General features: G+C 33.3%; 1 protein-coding gene and 1 pseudogene across 2 annotated transcripts in view; one reads left to right on the forward strand and one right to left on the reverse strand.

Moving 5' to 3' along the window:
* The first annotated feature begins 7,759 nt into the window (after window positions 1-7,759).
* Window positions 7,760-7,983, forward strand: LOC145260866 (U2 spliceosomal RNA; annotated as a pseudogene).
* An 847-nt stretch (window positions 7,984-8,830) lies between these two features.
* Window positions 8,831-16,592, reverse strand: part of LOC145260403 (acetyl-coenzyme A synthetase 2-like, mitochondrial) — a 321,081-nt gene continuing 313,319 nt past the window's right edge. For both annotated transcript variants that reach the window (XM_080118377.1, XM_080118378.1), the window contains exons 12-14: window positions 15,847-15,910; window positions 10,723-10,844; window positions 8,831-9,961 (exon numbers count right to left, since the gene is read on the reverse strand). In XM_080118377.1, the coding sequence (XP_079974503.1) occupies window positions 9,794-9,961; window positions 10,723-10,844; window positions 15,847-15,910 (354 nt within the window). In that variant the 3' untranslated portion in view covers window positions 8,831-9,793. The remainder of the gene's footprint in view (window positions 9,962-10,722; window positions 10,845-15,846; window positions 15,911-16,592) is intronic.

Raw genomic sequence — 16,592 nt, forward strand, 5'->3', positions numbered from 1 at the left:
TTGTCAGTATTTTTTTTTTTTTTTGAAGTCGAATTCTAAACCCTTTGTGATAATTTTTCCACAGATGTAGAGTTTTGAGTCTGAATTTGCAAGTTTTTCTTTGCCTCGGACTCATTTTGTTTTTTAAAATTGGTTCCAGCTCTCTGCTAAACACACCTTGACTCTTGCACCAATTGCTAATTTTTACATCTGGGAGGCAACAAATTTTGAAAAAGTCATTTAAAAATTTTTTTTTTTTTTTAGAGCTGATTCTCCACGTTTGATAGGCAATATCAGGTTATAGTTGGGATCAATGTTTTAAAGCAAGCTCTCTACCTCCACTTTTAACGATGTACGTTTTCTTCCTCTGATTTCTCAAAATTTGGATTACACGTCTCAGTTGCTATTTTCAGATTTCAACTGATGTAACCTCTGACCTTCACGTGAATCCTTTTAAATTTTGAACCAACCTTTTATTTAACCTATAGGGGGAAGTGATTATTCTTGTTCCATGAGCCATGATGGGATAGAAGTTTTAATTAATTATCTTTTATATTATTCTTAATTATTATTAGCTCTAGTAAAGATTAAACTGTCACTTAGAACTGAGTTTTAATCAATGCCTTTAACCGTTACCCCCAGAAGTTTAAGTGACAGTCTTCTGGAGGTTTAGGGTTCAATCCTTGCTACAGACGATAATAATTAAAAATAATACAATGATTAATTAACACTTCTACACAATCATGACTGACTGATGGGACAAGAATAATTCACTCTTGTGGCAGAAATAAAGGGTCCACTTTGGATTTCCGAAATCTGAAAGATTCACATGAGAAAGGCCGGAAAGATTATGTCAGTTGAAACAAAGTAACTGCCAAGATAAGGATAGCAGTTCAAATAATAAAAATTATCACGATTTGTTATTTTTCTGTTGCTCCATGTTGATATCTAAGAATATTGCTCATCAGATCCGTATTGTGTCTCAATCTTGACTAGCAACAAAACCATATCTGCGGCCCAAATTTCCAGAACTGCTGATTGAAATTGATTTCATTGGGAATCATATTTACATTCAGTTGTTAAGAAAATTGATTCTAAATGAAGTTAAGCTCGAATTTATGAAAAAAAAAAATCATTGAGGTTGACATATTTTTATCGCACAGAAAAAAGTTTTTGTATTCCAGTTGCAAAAATATCCTACGTCCAGGATTCGAGAAACTCTTGAAACATTTTTTTTTTTGGAGGGGGGGGGGGCGGAGCATATATCCATTTGAAGATTTTCTCTTGCAGGTTGTTTTTTCTTTTTTTTTTTTTTGTTTTTGTTTTTTCTGAGACGGTTTGCGAGGCGGAATTTCATTACTTTGATTTGTTAAACCCTCTTTATAATCTGTCGTTCATAAATAAAATGTTTTATTAATGTTTCTAAGTGGTCCAATTTTTCCCATCCGTTATTGAATAGTCATAATTCAATTTGTAATACTTAGAATCTCAGGTTGTCTGGGAAGTTTGTGTTGGATTTTAAATTAAATGAAAAAGATATCAGATATTAGACGCCCACCTTTTTTTTTTTTTTTTTTTGTTAGTGAGATTAATTCAGAAAAAACAAGATTTCAAATTTGTAATATTATTTCCCAAGTTTGACACGATACACTTGAAGAAGGTCAGAGGTTACATCAATTGAAATAGTGCTCAAGATGAGAACCATAGTTCAAAGAATCCAAATAATTCTTATAATCTCTGGTTTTCTAAAAAGTTTATTTTGAATTTTAAATTTAAAAAAGTCTAAAATTCATACTTGTCTGCAAGTGGATAAAGTACTTGTTAAAATTCAGTTGTAAGTTGCACTCTTCTGGAGGTTGAACGTTCAATCCTAACTGCAGTAGACACTAAAATACCATTGCGAATTGCTTAGGATTTCTACCTAATCATGGCTAACGGAACTAGAGCATGCTACCACGGTGGATTAAAATAAATTCCGTGCAGATTCCTGAGTTCAGCAGAAAGATTTCCAAGTTCAACAAGATACATTTGAAGACTTTCGAAGGTTAAATTGACCGAAATGTTGTGTGAATAATACCCAAGATGAAAATGGTAATTCGAAGAATCTAAATAATACTTATAATCTCAGGTTGTCCAGAAAGTTTGTGTTGAATTTTAAAGTAAAAAAAATATCAGGGATGTTAGATGTTTGTCTTTTGGTGGAGTTGATTAAAAAAAAAAAAAAACAGAATTCTGCTATTTCAACAGATTTGACTGGAGGAAAGTGAAAATATTAGTTTATCTGGAAAGTTCATCTCGAAATTAAATTCTGTGACAAAACTTTCACTTATGTAAAAAAAAATAAGAAATATCTGTATGATGTGCATACTCGTGATGAAATGAAAATATCATATTCCAAAAATCATGTAAATTGATCAAGTAGTTTTATTTTTATAAAAAATTTTTTTAAAGCGATTAATGGGAATCCATAGACATTATAACATAAATCTTGCAAGTTTGAATTATTGAGTCCCCCCCTTTTTTTTGTTGTTTTCAAAATGGCAATCAAGACAGCCACTTTTTTGTTACTTAATAAATTTGATTTTCTTATTTAACAAGTGAAGCATGCATGGTCCCCCGTGAGTGCACAGTGAATGAGGCATAAAAAAATGACTAAGTTCAGCATTTGCCCCCCACCCTCATTTAGCTCCAAAAGTCCCCAGAGGACGTCAAATCCTAGTCAAAATGAACAAATGGTGTAGTTTTAGGCCTTAACATTTATAAATTTGAGTTCTGCATCATGCAAAAAAAGAAATGACTAAGTCCATCATTTGTCCCCCCCTCTCATTTAGCCCCAAAAGTCTCCAAGGCCTTAATATATTTAAATTTGATTTCAGCACCATGCAAAACTGCTAAATAGACACACAGAGAAAATTTTGGACAAATATGGTAAAATAGTCTTAAAAATGGAGTGTTTTTATTAATCCTAAAAGAGCCCCTGGGGCACACCCAAGAGTTATCATGAAGTATAGACAAACAAAATTATATAGAAATCCGTTACAACTTTTTAGAAAGTTTTATAAAAATCCAAAGTATCAATTTTTTTTAATAAGCACAAATGTGTCAATCTTAGCCATTTTAATCCGAAAGGCACCCCTAGGGGAGCAACCGGTGTTTTCCTGGAAAATCCGTTCTGTTACATTTTTACTCATATCATGTTTAATGTTTGTGCAAAATCTAAAAAAATTCCAAGGTGTAGTTATTGAAAAAAGTGCAGACAGACGAATGAACGATAAAGGCAGGAGGATCCTCTGGTATGGTTGTAGAAATGTTAAAGGCTGCGGGTGAAACAGATATTGAAAAGATCAAAGAAGAGCTTATACTGAAATATATCCGTCATAATTGCATTGACACACTGATCCTCATTAAATCACTTAAGCCACACCGAGCCTGGCTAGTATCACATGGGTGACGATTTGGAAATGCTAGACACCGTATGTCATCTTCACATTACTAGGATATACATGCAGCTGGGAACCTTTTGTGAATGGTATTCCTTTGGGGCCATTTGAGGCTAAATAGGGGGGGGCGGACGGGAGTGGCAAATGATAAACTTAGTCATTTCTTTTTTTGCAGAACTCAAATTTACATATATTAAGGCCTAAAACTGCACCGTTTGTTCATTTTCAACAGGATTTGATATCCTCTAGCGACTTTTGGGGCTAAAAGGCGGGGGGTGATGGGAATGCTGAACTTAGTGATTTTTTATGCTTTGTTCACTGTGCACTCACGGGGGACCATGCATGCTTCATTTGTTGCTAATATTTGTTGTTAACAATCTATTTTGATCAAATAGATTTAAGGCATCCCAAAAAAAGAGCAACAACCAAAAAACACATTTTTTTCTTAACGTTGATTTTGACTTTCGGTTTTATCGTTTACGATGATTTTTATAGCGAAATATCTAATAGTTAAAAAAATATTTTTAAATACAATCCAAAAATGTTGTTTCTGAATGAGATGAGGATTGATAATTTGGACTATTTGGATTATTGTACACAAGGATCCATGGCGTAATCGATAAAGTACTTGGCCAAATTCTGAGTTTAATCCAAACTCTTTTGGGTTCAATCTAAATTGTAGGAAACATTAAAAATACGATTGTGAATTACTTACTTCTACCTAATTTTGCCAATGAGAGCATGCTACCTCTCTGGGTTAAATAAAGAGTTTTGTTTGAAATTCCATGAAAATTCCCTGAGTTTGACGGAAATCCTAAGTAATTTGCAGTTGTATTTTGAGTGTTGCCTGCACTGAGGATTGAACCTTCAGACTCTGTAACAGAACGCGTATGAGCACGAGGGAAAATAGCAGCAGCAGCTGTAAGATAGCTGGCTTGCAAGGACATTAGCAGCAGCAGCTGAAGAAAGGTACATATACAAATTAGGAAGTGTGGGCGAGTTGGCGTGACAAGAAAAAGAAAAAAAGACACCATGTGATCAAGAGAAGAAAAAGAGCAGTTGCAAAAGATGGATGTGTAAAGTCGAAGATGAGAAACGTGGGCGAGTAGAGAAAGAAAAACATGAGTCAGGGGAGATGGACATGTGGCCCCACAGTCGCAGCAAGAGACTTTTTAAGCTGGCGTCAAGAAAGGGAGAAAGAAAAATGGTAATAAATGACTTGTGTTAAAAAAGAAAGAAAAGACGAGTCGGATTTATTTATTTTTGTTTGTTCCTTTTCGACTGTCCTGGATGGTGTATTGGTCCGAGAGAGGTTTGAATTGTAACGAAAACGGTTTGAGCGTAACGACCACGTTACACATCCAGAAGAGTAACTTACAACTGAATTTTACCAAATCCACCGTGCCACGAATTCTTACAGAATATTCTAGTATGAATTTTAGGAGCCTTAAGCCTATATTTGTTTTTAGATGTACATCCTTACGACTTATCACTAAAAATCACTATTTATTACTACAGATTTCTATATATATATATATATATATATATATATATATATATTATATATATACTAGCAGGGAGACCCGACATCGCCGTATGACTATATAGTACACCCTTTAATATAGAGTATCCTAACCATCTTATTTAAAACGTCTAGCCACTATAGACATGTTTCCGCCAGAATTTGTATACGCCCAGAATAGATAAAAATCAAAAGAATCATCACTTAATAATGGATAACAATTATTTCTAACTTTGAAGAGTTTTGCGCCATCTTATGTCATAAAGGTTAAAATTAAAATACAATGAGAGATCTGACGTTGTCCGGGATTGAATGATGATCAATGGATATTTCACACTCCTATATTTTTATTGTTATCGAAATCTGTGAAATCGCTTGGGAGGAAGCTTCAAGTGCCTCCATGCAGTAACTTAGTTCAAAATATGTTATTCTACATCGCACTCTAGAGAACCTACTGTTTCTTTTATAAAATTATTTTATACTAGCGGGGGTATCCGGCGTTGCCCGAGTGTTTGTTTCCGGGACGGGGGGGGGGGGGGTTGTTTTAAAAAATGTTATGGTAGGTAAGTAGGAAGGATCAAACCCGGAGTCATGAGTAAAAGTAGGAAAATAAAGTGTGAAAAAAACAAAACAAAAAAAAACAAAAACATCTGCAACGTTAACAGTTCGGCCACCAAGAAAAGTCCATTCCAGTTGTTTAGGAAAAAAAAAAAAAAAAAACACTATGGTAGGTCGGCGCGAACGTGAAAATATAATGTGAATTGTCCAGCAACCTAACCACTACGCCACAGAGCACTGCAGCTTAGTTTAGTGATTTTAAATAACTTAACATGATAGAACTACGAAGCCAAACCGGTGTTCTCTTCTCAACTGTTCGTTGTGAACGATCTCCAAACGGTGTTAAGTGGTGGCAGGGGGAGGAGGAATTTTTAAGAGAGAAAATATTTTACCACTTCCATTGATCTTAACCGATTTTGGCCGTGACTTCTCAGCAGAAAAAGTATAGAAATCTAAGATTATCGAGGAATTTGAGAACTAATAAGCCTATAACAAACCTCAGATATTGTTCTGCCATTTGTGCATAATGTATTTGCATGAAATATCTTGATTTTTAATCCTATTAAGGTCAAAATCCCACGGGAAAAAATGAGTTCATTTTATTTATATTTTATATAAACTTCTTCCCACAGTAGAATTTTCACAGCCCATTTTTCTATCATTGTTGCTAAGCGACGACATGGAAGAAATGGTTTTACCGATGATAGATAAATTAAAATAACAGTTTCGATTATCGATAATTATCAGAGGTATTCTGTGACAAAACTTAACTAAGATCACTCCCAGACTTATACACTAAAGTACTGTAAATTTTACAGAAATCTGTTAAGCCATTTTGAAGAACTCACTCACACACAGAGAGACGAAGTTGCATTTATATAATTGTATATATATATAAATAGAGAAAGAGAGAGAAAATGACTTGCCTCGAATAAGAGTAAGGGTCTCTGCCCACCTGACGATGTCTTTTAAGACTGAAACAGTAAGTTTATTGTAGTGGCATATGGTAATTTTGTGGCTTATAGTAATTTCGTTTACTTAAATTTAATAAAATGATATCTTGCTCTTTTTAACTAAGGACTATCAACAACCTCGTAATTCAATGGTTTTTAGTTTTGGATATTTTTAACCTGGAAAAAATATATATATGTGTGCATGTGTGTGTGTATCAACACTAACAATCTGGCCTCCATCATATTACATCACTTTCTAAAAAGCCACTTCCGCACTGAAAACATAAAGAAAATCAGAATGATTGTTCAATAAAAACAAATTCATTATTCTTATTTGAATAAAATTTATAAAAATAAAAATACTTTATTTCACGATTACAAAAAAACAGTTTATTATCCTGTGCCTTTTCGTGCACTGGGGAGGTATTCTCATATTGTAGGATTTTTTTCTATCTATCCAAACCCATAACTTCAGTCACGTCACCTGTTTTCACACCATTCTTACAATAGCGTCGTTTTTATTGCTTTTGAGTTTGATAGCAGTATTATGAAACTTTTCCTGAGGGAGCAACTTGAGTATTTCTGCTAGTATATATATATATATATATATATATATATATATATGTAAGACAAAAAATCATCTGTATGTCTGTCTTTACAGCCTGCTTTACAGGCTTTCCAGTCACACTGTAAGCATCAAACCCGGACCAATTATAAACCATCATACCCTGGGGACTTTCATGTTTTTCGCCCACATCAGGGTATTGATCGAGTTGAAATTTAAATACTGGAATCTGACTTTAGGATCAACCAAATGTAATAGAGATAATTCTGTTTTTTAAACTACGTTTTATTTAATTTTTTTTTAATACTTTCATATTAAGACTTGAAATTTTATTTTATATTTTAATTTATATGTTGAAAATCTTGCCATAATAATCGGCAGAAAGTGGTCCGATGTTGTTTATCTCAAAGTTCTTCATATTTTTTTGATTTCTTGATTCTGCTGATCATTCTGGTGAATTCCCTGGAAATGTCCCTTCTGATAATTGTTTACCAGTTTTAAAATAAGCAAAGGAACTTGGCTGTTTTTCAGAAAGGTTTTATAAGTTAAAAAAAAAAATAACACAGGGAACTTGGATGTTAATGCCAATATCTTTTCCGTACAAATATTTGTGTCTATTGGTTATTTCCCTTTAATTGAGTTCGTTTTCAGAGGCTTTCAGTAATTTGTTTTAAATGAAAACAAAATATATAATCTTACTACTACTACTACTACTACTACATATCTGTTACTACAACTATGGATCTTTCTTGGCCTTTTGGTCAAGATCAAAGTGTAGTATCTGTTCTTCAGATGCTGCACTTCCATTTCTTGTTCTCTTTCGGTGGAGGAGAAATCCTTCACGACTGAGACAATTTTTATTTTTGTACCTTTTCTCCACGTTAAAAAACGACCCTGGTGTCTAACTCTGTCCCGTGGGGAGGCATAGTAAATAGGTACAACTACGGATCCATTTCTGTAACTATATGTTACTCCTAGATGGCTCATCCTCACAGGAGTATAAGTGCACACTTACAATCAGACCCAACATTTCCTAATAACTAACACGTTCTGGGTTTTACAGTACACAGTGATATGAAAAAAGTTGTCAAAAAACAAAAAAACAAATATCTAACAAATAAATGACATCAAAGGCAAAATGTTATGCTTTTACCTATTTGGAAAAGTTTTTAATAGTTTTATTCACTTTGAAACGTTTATTTGGTCAAAAAATAAAAATAGTGTCTAGCGTTAGATTAGAACAAGAAAAATGGCCACAAATTAACACGTAAATATTTGAAGACTTGATAATGACTTAAAAAAAAAAAAAAATACTGTTAGAATCCCACCTAATAAATGTTACCATGACATTTATTGGGTGGGTTTCTAACAGTATATTGTTTTTATTTATTTTTAAATCATTATCAAGCCTTCAAATATTGAGGCGTCAATTTGCAGCCATTTTTTTTTGTTCTCACCGAATCCTCGACACTATTTGTTTTACTAATCAAATAAACGTTTTAACGTATGTAAAAATACTAAAATTTTATTTAGCTAGGTAGAAGAGTAACTTGTCTTGCCTTTCATAACATTTATTTGTTATATATTTGTTTTTTGATAACTTTTTTCGTACCAATGTATACAGTAAAACATACCTCAGGTTCTCTTTTTTTTTACTCACTCTCACCAAGGAATAAACCCCCATTCCACTACCACACCCAATCTTTATATGTTTAATTTCGTAATTGAAGCAAAATATTCTGTAATAGGAGTTTGGTCACATCTCTGTAAAACCTTTTGTAAGCGTAATTTGAAAATATTAGAAAACCAAAAATTGTTATGAAATATTTTATTAACTGATTAAAATTATTTTTTAAAAAAACTTTTTAAAAAATTTTTTTTGGTATAATACACCTTTTTCACGTTGTTAGGTTTTTATTGAAAATTTGCGCCAAACCACACACACACACACACACACTGACTTCAGACTTTCAACAACACCGGATGTAACTTTTTCTCTCTCTAATGAAGAGAAAGAAAGACAAAACTAAAAAAAAAAAAACAGTCTTCTCTTTGAGAAAGGTGTATTACACCAGAAGTATCAGAAAAAAATAATAAGAAAATTTTTTTTAATCATTTAATAAAATGATACATAATATTTGGGGGGGGGGGGTCTAATAATTCCAATATTTTTTGTGTTAATTTTTTCCCTGTTCTGACTAGTATTGTTTTCTGCTGATTGCAATACTTGGTGCTTCTTCGAAATATTGAATTTAATTAAAAAAACAAAAAAAAACAATGATACCTACTTAATAATCATGTCGAAATTAGTAACATATCCAAAAATTACAAAACACGTTAAAGTAGAAAATTAACTATTAACGAAAATAGTTTTCAAAAAAGTTCATAAATAGACAGCATGAAATCAGGGGAAGTGCAGTCTGTCTTGTTAAAATTGATGGTGGATCTCACTGAATATTTAACTAATTGCGACATGAGAATCAAATAAATAACATTGCTTTTAGTTGAAATGGATGTAGGTAAGTAGATACCATGGATCTTTTAATTCATCTTTTCAACTTTCGACTTTTGCTCTAGTAAAAAAAAAAAAAAGCACCCAATATTTCTATATACACCGATGCATAACTAATTTAATCGTTATCACATAAACTGAACATATGGAATGTTAAAAATTTCCTGTTCCTAATCCGACATGTACTAATAAAATCTGGACCTTGTTTCTTTGTCAAGTTTGCTCGTGGAGGACGTTGTGGGATGAAAGGGATGTCGGAAGAAATTAATGAGATTGATGTGTCGCTTCAAATTGTCTCTTCACGATCAGCTCTACAATCGATGGATCGACTAGGGTCGAAACGTCGCCGAAATCCGATTGTCCGTCCACAATTTTGCGCAGGATTCGCCTCATTATTTTCCCGGATCGAGTACGCGGCAATCCTGGTAAAAACTGGAAAAAAATAAAATAAAACGACAATAAATAAATTAATTTCTGGTTATACGAGGAGCATTCAAAAAGTAATGCCTCCTATTTTTATCCCGCCAAATAGATCAGAGGGGATTGCAAATGGCATTGCTATGATGACTGAACTTATGCATTTATGAACTGAAAGTTTCATGTCTCTGTTGCAGATATTGACATGATGAGACTAATAAGTAGGGCTAGGACAACAGCATATTCTTTTCATAGTTTTGACTCTCTAGTATATATCCATTAATATCTTATGTTTTTATATAAACTGATGTGATTCTTGGTTGATTAACTGTGTCGCATATATACTCGAGAGTCAAAAGAATAAAAAGAATATGCTGTTGTCACAGCCATACTAATAAGAAAGCAACCCCTGTCATGAATGTGTGTCAGAAGTCAAGATGTGTCATTTCATTCATAGCAAAAGTGCATTAAGAATGGTGATGACTATATAGAAAAATAAATTCTGAAGCACAAAATGTGGCTCATTTTAATGGTACCACTCCTGTCTTTGTAGCTTTTTGAATTTGAAAAAAAATAGGAGGCTTTACTTTTGGAATGAGCCTCGTATTTATAATGTTCAAAAAGATTTGAGTTTCCTTTTTCCCAAATGTATTTTATGATTATACCTTTAAGGAACTAGGAGTTCGATAAAACTGTAACCCAGTCTCTAGCATTCTGTACGTAAAACTCGCAAAAGTCATAAAAAGTTATAGAAAAGTTATGCCAAGATCGCTTACCATGATATTGTCTGGTTGGGCAAAGCTGGAGATTTTCGATTTTACTAAAGTCTTCAGTTCCTTGTTGATGACGTCATCGGTGTGAGAGATGTTGTCTCTAAGAACAACGAAAGCATAAATGCCTAAAAGATAGAAGAAAGAAGTAGAAGACACAAACCAAAAAAAAAAAATCATGTTTTAAGGGGGGGATTTAGAAAAGATAAACAAGTAAATACATATGTTGTATTTATTTTTTTATTGCTCTATCTCATATCTTATATCTTATATCTCATATCTTATATCTCATATCTTATATCTTATATCTCATATCTTATATCTCATATCTAATATCTTATATCTCATATCTAATATCTTATATCTCATATCTAATATCTTATATCTCATATCTAATATCTTATATCTCATATCTTATATCTCATATCTTATATCTTATATCTCATATCTTATATCTCATATCTAATATCTCATATCTTATATCTCATATCTCTCTGCAAAGAAAAAGACATACACTGAACTTGAATGCATGGGGGACCCAGAATAATGAGAAAATAAGCCCAAATAAATGACACTTTTATTAACACTTAATTAATAAATGCAACGAAGACACTTAACGTCACATACAATGAAAGGCTTTCACTCACTGATGGTCTCTACCATGGATATCTAAGATAGGTATAGGGTCTAGGACAGTCATCTTATATTCACCCAGATGGAATTCGGTCCACAGTGAGGAAGGCAAGATTTTGCATTCCACTGTCTGGGTCTCTGCCTAAGGGAACGTAATCCATTCGTGTCTTAGCAACTTGTGTTCTTCTCTATTATTCCTTTACTCAAAAACAAGACAGGGCTATGGTTCATTATTGTCCTTTCCTCTTTCTTCCAACATGCATGTAACATAATCTTTGATCCTTTTTTTTCTTTTTTTTTTTACATGAAGGTCACCACTTATTAAGGCCCAGAGGCCACTCAGGGATAAGGGTTATTGCATATACAGTAATCAATGAGATAGTATTGTAGTAATCATTAGTATTGGAGATTTGATAGAGTGTCTTACTTAAAGGTGCAGTTTGTCAGGAGTTTGTTTATGTTGGATTTGAAGATATCCAAATTGTAGTCAGGTGGGAAACAGGCAAACAGAAGAGAGTTCCACAGTCGTGCACTTCTGAGAAAGAAGCTCTGCTCATGGAATCTACGTTTGGATGTAGGCACAGATAAAGAGTGGGGAAAATTATTGACAGTAGTTTCAGCCAAACGGGTGTTTCTCGTGAAAGATTGGAGCTCGGACGAGCACTTGCCATGGAAATAACGATAAAAGAAAGACAGGCTCGCAACGTCTCTTCTGTGGGAGAGAGGCTGCAGAGAAGAGAAAAAGGCATCCCCCACTAAACCACAAAGTCTATTTTGTACTCTGTCAAGGCAGGTTAGGCTGTTTTTAGCAGCTCCTGCCCAGATGTGACAGCAGTACTCCATCCTTGGACATACTTGGCTTTTATAAAGATAGAGAATTGCATCAGTAGTGAGATATCTTCTGGAGCGGTAGAAGGATCTCACCATTTTCCCAGCATCCTTGGCAACAGACCTGATGTATGTGTTCCATTTCAGATCAGGAGTAAAGGTCAAACTCAGAAGCTTGTCAAAACATGGAGCCTCCCCAAGATGAGAGTCATCCATTTCAATTGATGCCAGATGGGGATCAGAGCATTGATGATGTAAAGATAGAAGCTTGGTTTTAGATGCATTAAAAGTGACCAGCCACCTCTTCCCCCACTGTACCACGCGCTCAAGATCAAAGGAGAGAGAATTAGAGAACTTTGTCATTTACGGCCTTTGATGTGTTGCCATAGATGGACGTGTCATCAGCATAGATATCAACAAATGATTTAAGTATGTGTTTTAGGAGATCATTGATATAGATCAGGAAGAGAGTTGGGCCCAGGATGGACCCCTGAGGGACACCAGCATTAATACTGTGGGCCTCTGATTTCTGTCCATCAACCACTACTCTTATGAACCTATCAGAGAGAAATGATTTAATGATTGAGAAAACATTTCCAGTAATACCGTAGCTGGAAATCTTGTGAAGTAGGCCCTTATGCCATACCTTATCAAAGGCCTTCGATATGTCAAGAGCAATGTCCCTGGAAAGGAAGCCTTTGTCAAGAGATTCACTAATCCTATGAGATACAACCGTTAGCACATCTGCTGTAGATCTTGCAGAGCGAAACAATATTGCATGTCACTAAGAAGATTGTTTCTGTTGAGGTGGTTGACTACTTCTTTATTTAATATGGATTCCAACAACTTACTCATGACACACAGGTGACTTATTGATCTGTACTGAGAGGGAGATGACTTTTCACCTGAATTCTTAAATACAGGGCATACTGATGATCCATCCATCCAGCGCGGCCGCAGCCGAGATTGAACTCACTACACAAGTATTGTAGTTTAATTTTAATCTTGTCGGTAGCTGAATACTTGATGCTTCACCAGGGCTATCAAGGGTATCTTTTATTGTGACACCATCACTAGATGGAGTGCCTACCACGGCTTAAGAGAGTCCCATCTATCCTCATCCTGGTATTTTACCTTGCAGTACGTACAGCCCCTCGCCTTCCCAAATGGTCACCAATCTGGTACTTGTCAGGTTCAACGTTGCTTAACTTCGATGATCTGGCGAGAACCGGTGTGTCAATGTGATTGTGCCGTATACAAATCTTTGATAATACTGTGATACTCTCAACATCCCTATCATGGTTCAGTTGTGATCTGAACAAAAACATTCATTTTGAATGTATCAAAGCACCTACTAATGATTGTATATGCCAGACCCTTTTGCTTGTGCGGTGATAAAATTTCTCAAGTGCACTTGTTATGTTGGGCTGTATAAGGGTGTTAACTTCATTCAAAATTGGACTGTTCCTTCTTTTATTGGATTTTTTCGATTATCAAATTTTGATACTTATGGGGATTCCGATACAAAACCTATCTAAGGACACTCCCAGACATATGAAGTACATTTGTGTGAAATTTAAAAAAAATTGTCCTAGCTGTTTGGAGTTCATGGGGAACACACACACACACAAAGTGTCTTTTATATATAAGTAGAGATAAATGTTTTTTATTTTACAATCTCAAGTATTAACTCAGTCCATTACAATTGTTTCCGCAGACAGAGGAATTCACTGTCTGCTTTGTCAAATGGTAAGAGTCAAAATGAGAAGGGAGGAAGATATTATTTTTTGGAGGGACATGTATGAATATAAAGAAAACAAGAGAAATACATAGAGAGAGAAAAAATAATTATATAAAAATAATTATATAAAAAATAATTATATAAAAATAATTGTATAAAAAATAATCATGTAAAAATAATTATATAAAAAATAATTATGTAAAAATAATTATATAAAAAATAATTATATAAAAATAATTATATAAAAAATAATTATATAAAAATAATTATATAAAAAATAATTATGTAAAATAATTATATAAAAATTATAATAAAAATAATTATATAAAATTATATAAAAATAATTGTATAAAAAATAATTATATAAAAATAATTATATAAAAAATAATTATATAAAAATAATTATATAAAAAATAATTATATAAAAATAATTATATAAAAATAATTATGTAAAAATAATTATATAAAAAATAATTATGTAAAAATAATTATATAAAAATAATTATGTAAAAATAATTATATAAAATAATTATATAAAAATAATTATATAAAAAAGAGGAGATAGAAAGAAAGAAAAAGAAGGAAAGAAAGAAGCATAAGCATAGCAGAACATTGTGAACAAAATCAATGTTTTTTTGTTTTTTTTAGCACAGGAATCACCACTTATCAAGGCCTGGAGACCACTCGAGGATAAGGGTAATTAGTCAATGTGATTATAACGTAGTAAACATAAGCAGTGGGAATTTTGTAAATTGGATTACTTAGGGGGGAATTAAAAAATGATAGGTGTGGGGTTATGTGATATTATATACCAGCAGGGAGACCTGATGCTACCTGGAATTGAATGAGGATCAATGAATGTTTTACGCTTCCAATGCTTTTATTGTCATAAAAATCTGTGAAATCAACCATTCTTTAATCAAATCAGTTGACTGCCTGTTCTAGTCAGGAACCCACTGCGATGCAGTAGGAAAAAGTTCACATGCCTACCCGCAGTGAATCCATTTACAATTCCTTGTAGTCTACCTTGATTGCACTTTAGAAAAGCTACTGTTGATTTTTATGAAATTATTTTTATATAAAATAACCTGAGTTAAACTTTAGAATGCAAAACTCATGTACAATGGTTCAGTTGTGCTCTAAACAGAAACATTTATTTTGAACGTGCTCCTGTCTTATCAAAGAAGTCACTGTTGATTTTATTTACTGGACCCTTTTGCTTGTGTGGTGATAGAACTTCACAAGTGCACTTGTGATGTTGAGTTGTATAAAAGTGTTCATTCTGGTCAAAATTGAACTGTTTCTTCTTTAATTGTGCTTCTTTGATTACCGATTTTCGATACTTATTTGAGGTATTACAATACGAAACCTATCTAAAAACACTCCCAGACACACAAAGTACATGTGTGTGAAATTACTGAACGAACACACACACAAAGTTTCTTTCATATAATAGTAGAGATAAACAGAAGGAAGAAGAAAAGATCAACATCTGTATGACTGCTACATCACCACTACGACTACTCATGGCTGATGGATAAAGTACTTGGTAAAATGCAGTTGTAAGTTACAATCTTTTGGGGGTTGAAGGTTCAATCCTTAGTGCAGGCGACACTCAAAATACATTTGCGAATCACTTAGGACTTCTACATAGTCATAGTTGAGAAAATAAGAGCATGTTACCTCCATGGATTAAATAAATGGTTCTGATCAAAATTTCATGTAGATTCCCGAGTTTGACGAAAAGATTTCTGAGTTCGACAAGATGCAATATGAATAATCAATCCTCATCTCAAAAATTCAGAAACACTACGACTATCTTTACATGTAGACGTCTGCGATTACTTCAGAGAGACAAACAGCTGATTCTGTCAATGGTACAGATGATACAGAAGAGGAAGACAAGGAAGATGCCAATTAACTCTTACCTTCTCCTTTGATGTCATGTGGATAACCAACGACTGCTGACTCTGCAACATCCGGATGATCTCCCTACAACAAAATATCATATAATCATTTCATATAAAGTACATCATAATAAAAGATATCCATATCTATGTATGCTCCATACTGGCGGAGTATATATTATGTATGTGTGTTTAAACTCATGCATTGTCTAATCTTATAAAATGTTCTTCTAATGAATGTATATGCGTTTGTATATACGTGTCACAGTCATCTATATGACATGTGTAGATATGTGTCTATCTAATTTAGTTTTTCTATTCTTCGTTTAATTGATGCGTGTATAGCACTTATGACAGTGTTGATATATTAATATATAGAATTTAACAACAGAGTTTAACAATGTAACATTTACAACAGAAACGGACAAATAACAGTTCTCTGGAGTTTTACATCGGCCAATGGGAGAAACATACCTGGTCTATCTTTGATCCTGTTTGATGGATCTTCGGAAATGCAATAAAGACTCATACAACCTGAAGTCTTCGTGGTAATTACTAGTGTTGGGACGATTAATCAGAATCGGAAATCGAAAAAATCGGAGCTTTTGGGGATATCTGAATCGGTATCAGAATAATTTGAGCCTATTTTCCAATGCCAAAACCGATTCCTTTAATCATCTTTTTTATTTGATTTTGGTCTAAGAAACATTTTTCACTGCTTGTAGTAATAATAAAATAATAAATATTTAATGATTTAAACTTCCAGT

This window comes from Euprymna scolopes, chromosome 36, assembly GCF_053919585.1.
Source record: "Euprymna scolopes isolate OS-2025 chromosome 36, ASM5391958v1, whole genome shotgun sequence".
Classification (NCBI taxonomy): Eukaryota; Metazoa; Mollusca; class Cephalopoda; order Sepiida; family Sepiolidae; genus Euprymna; species Euprymna scolopes.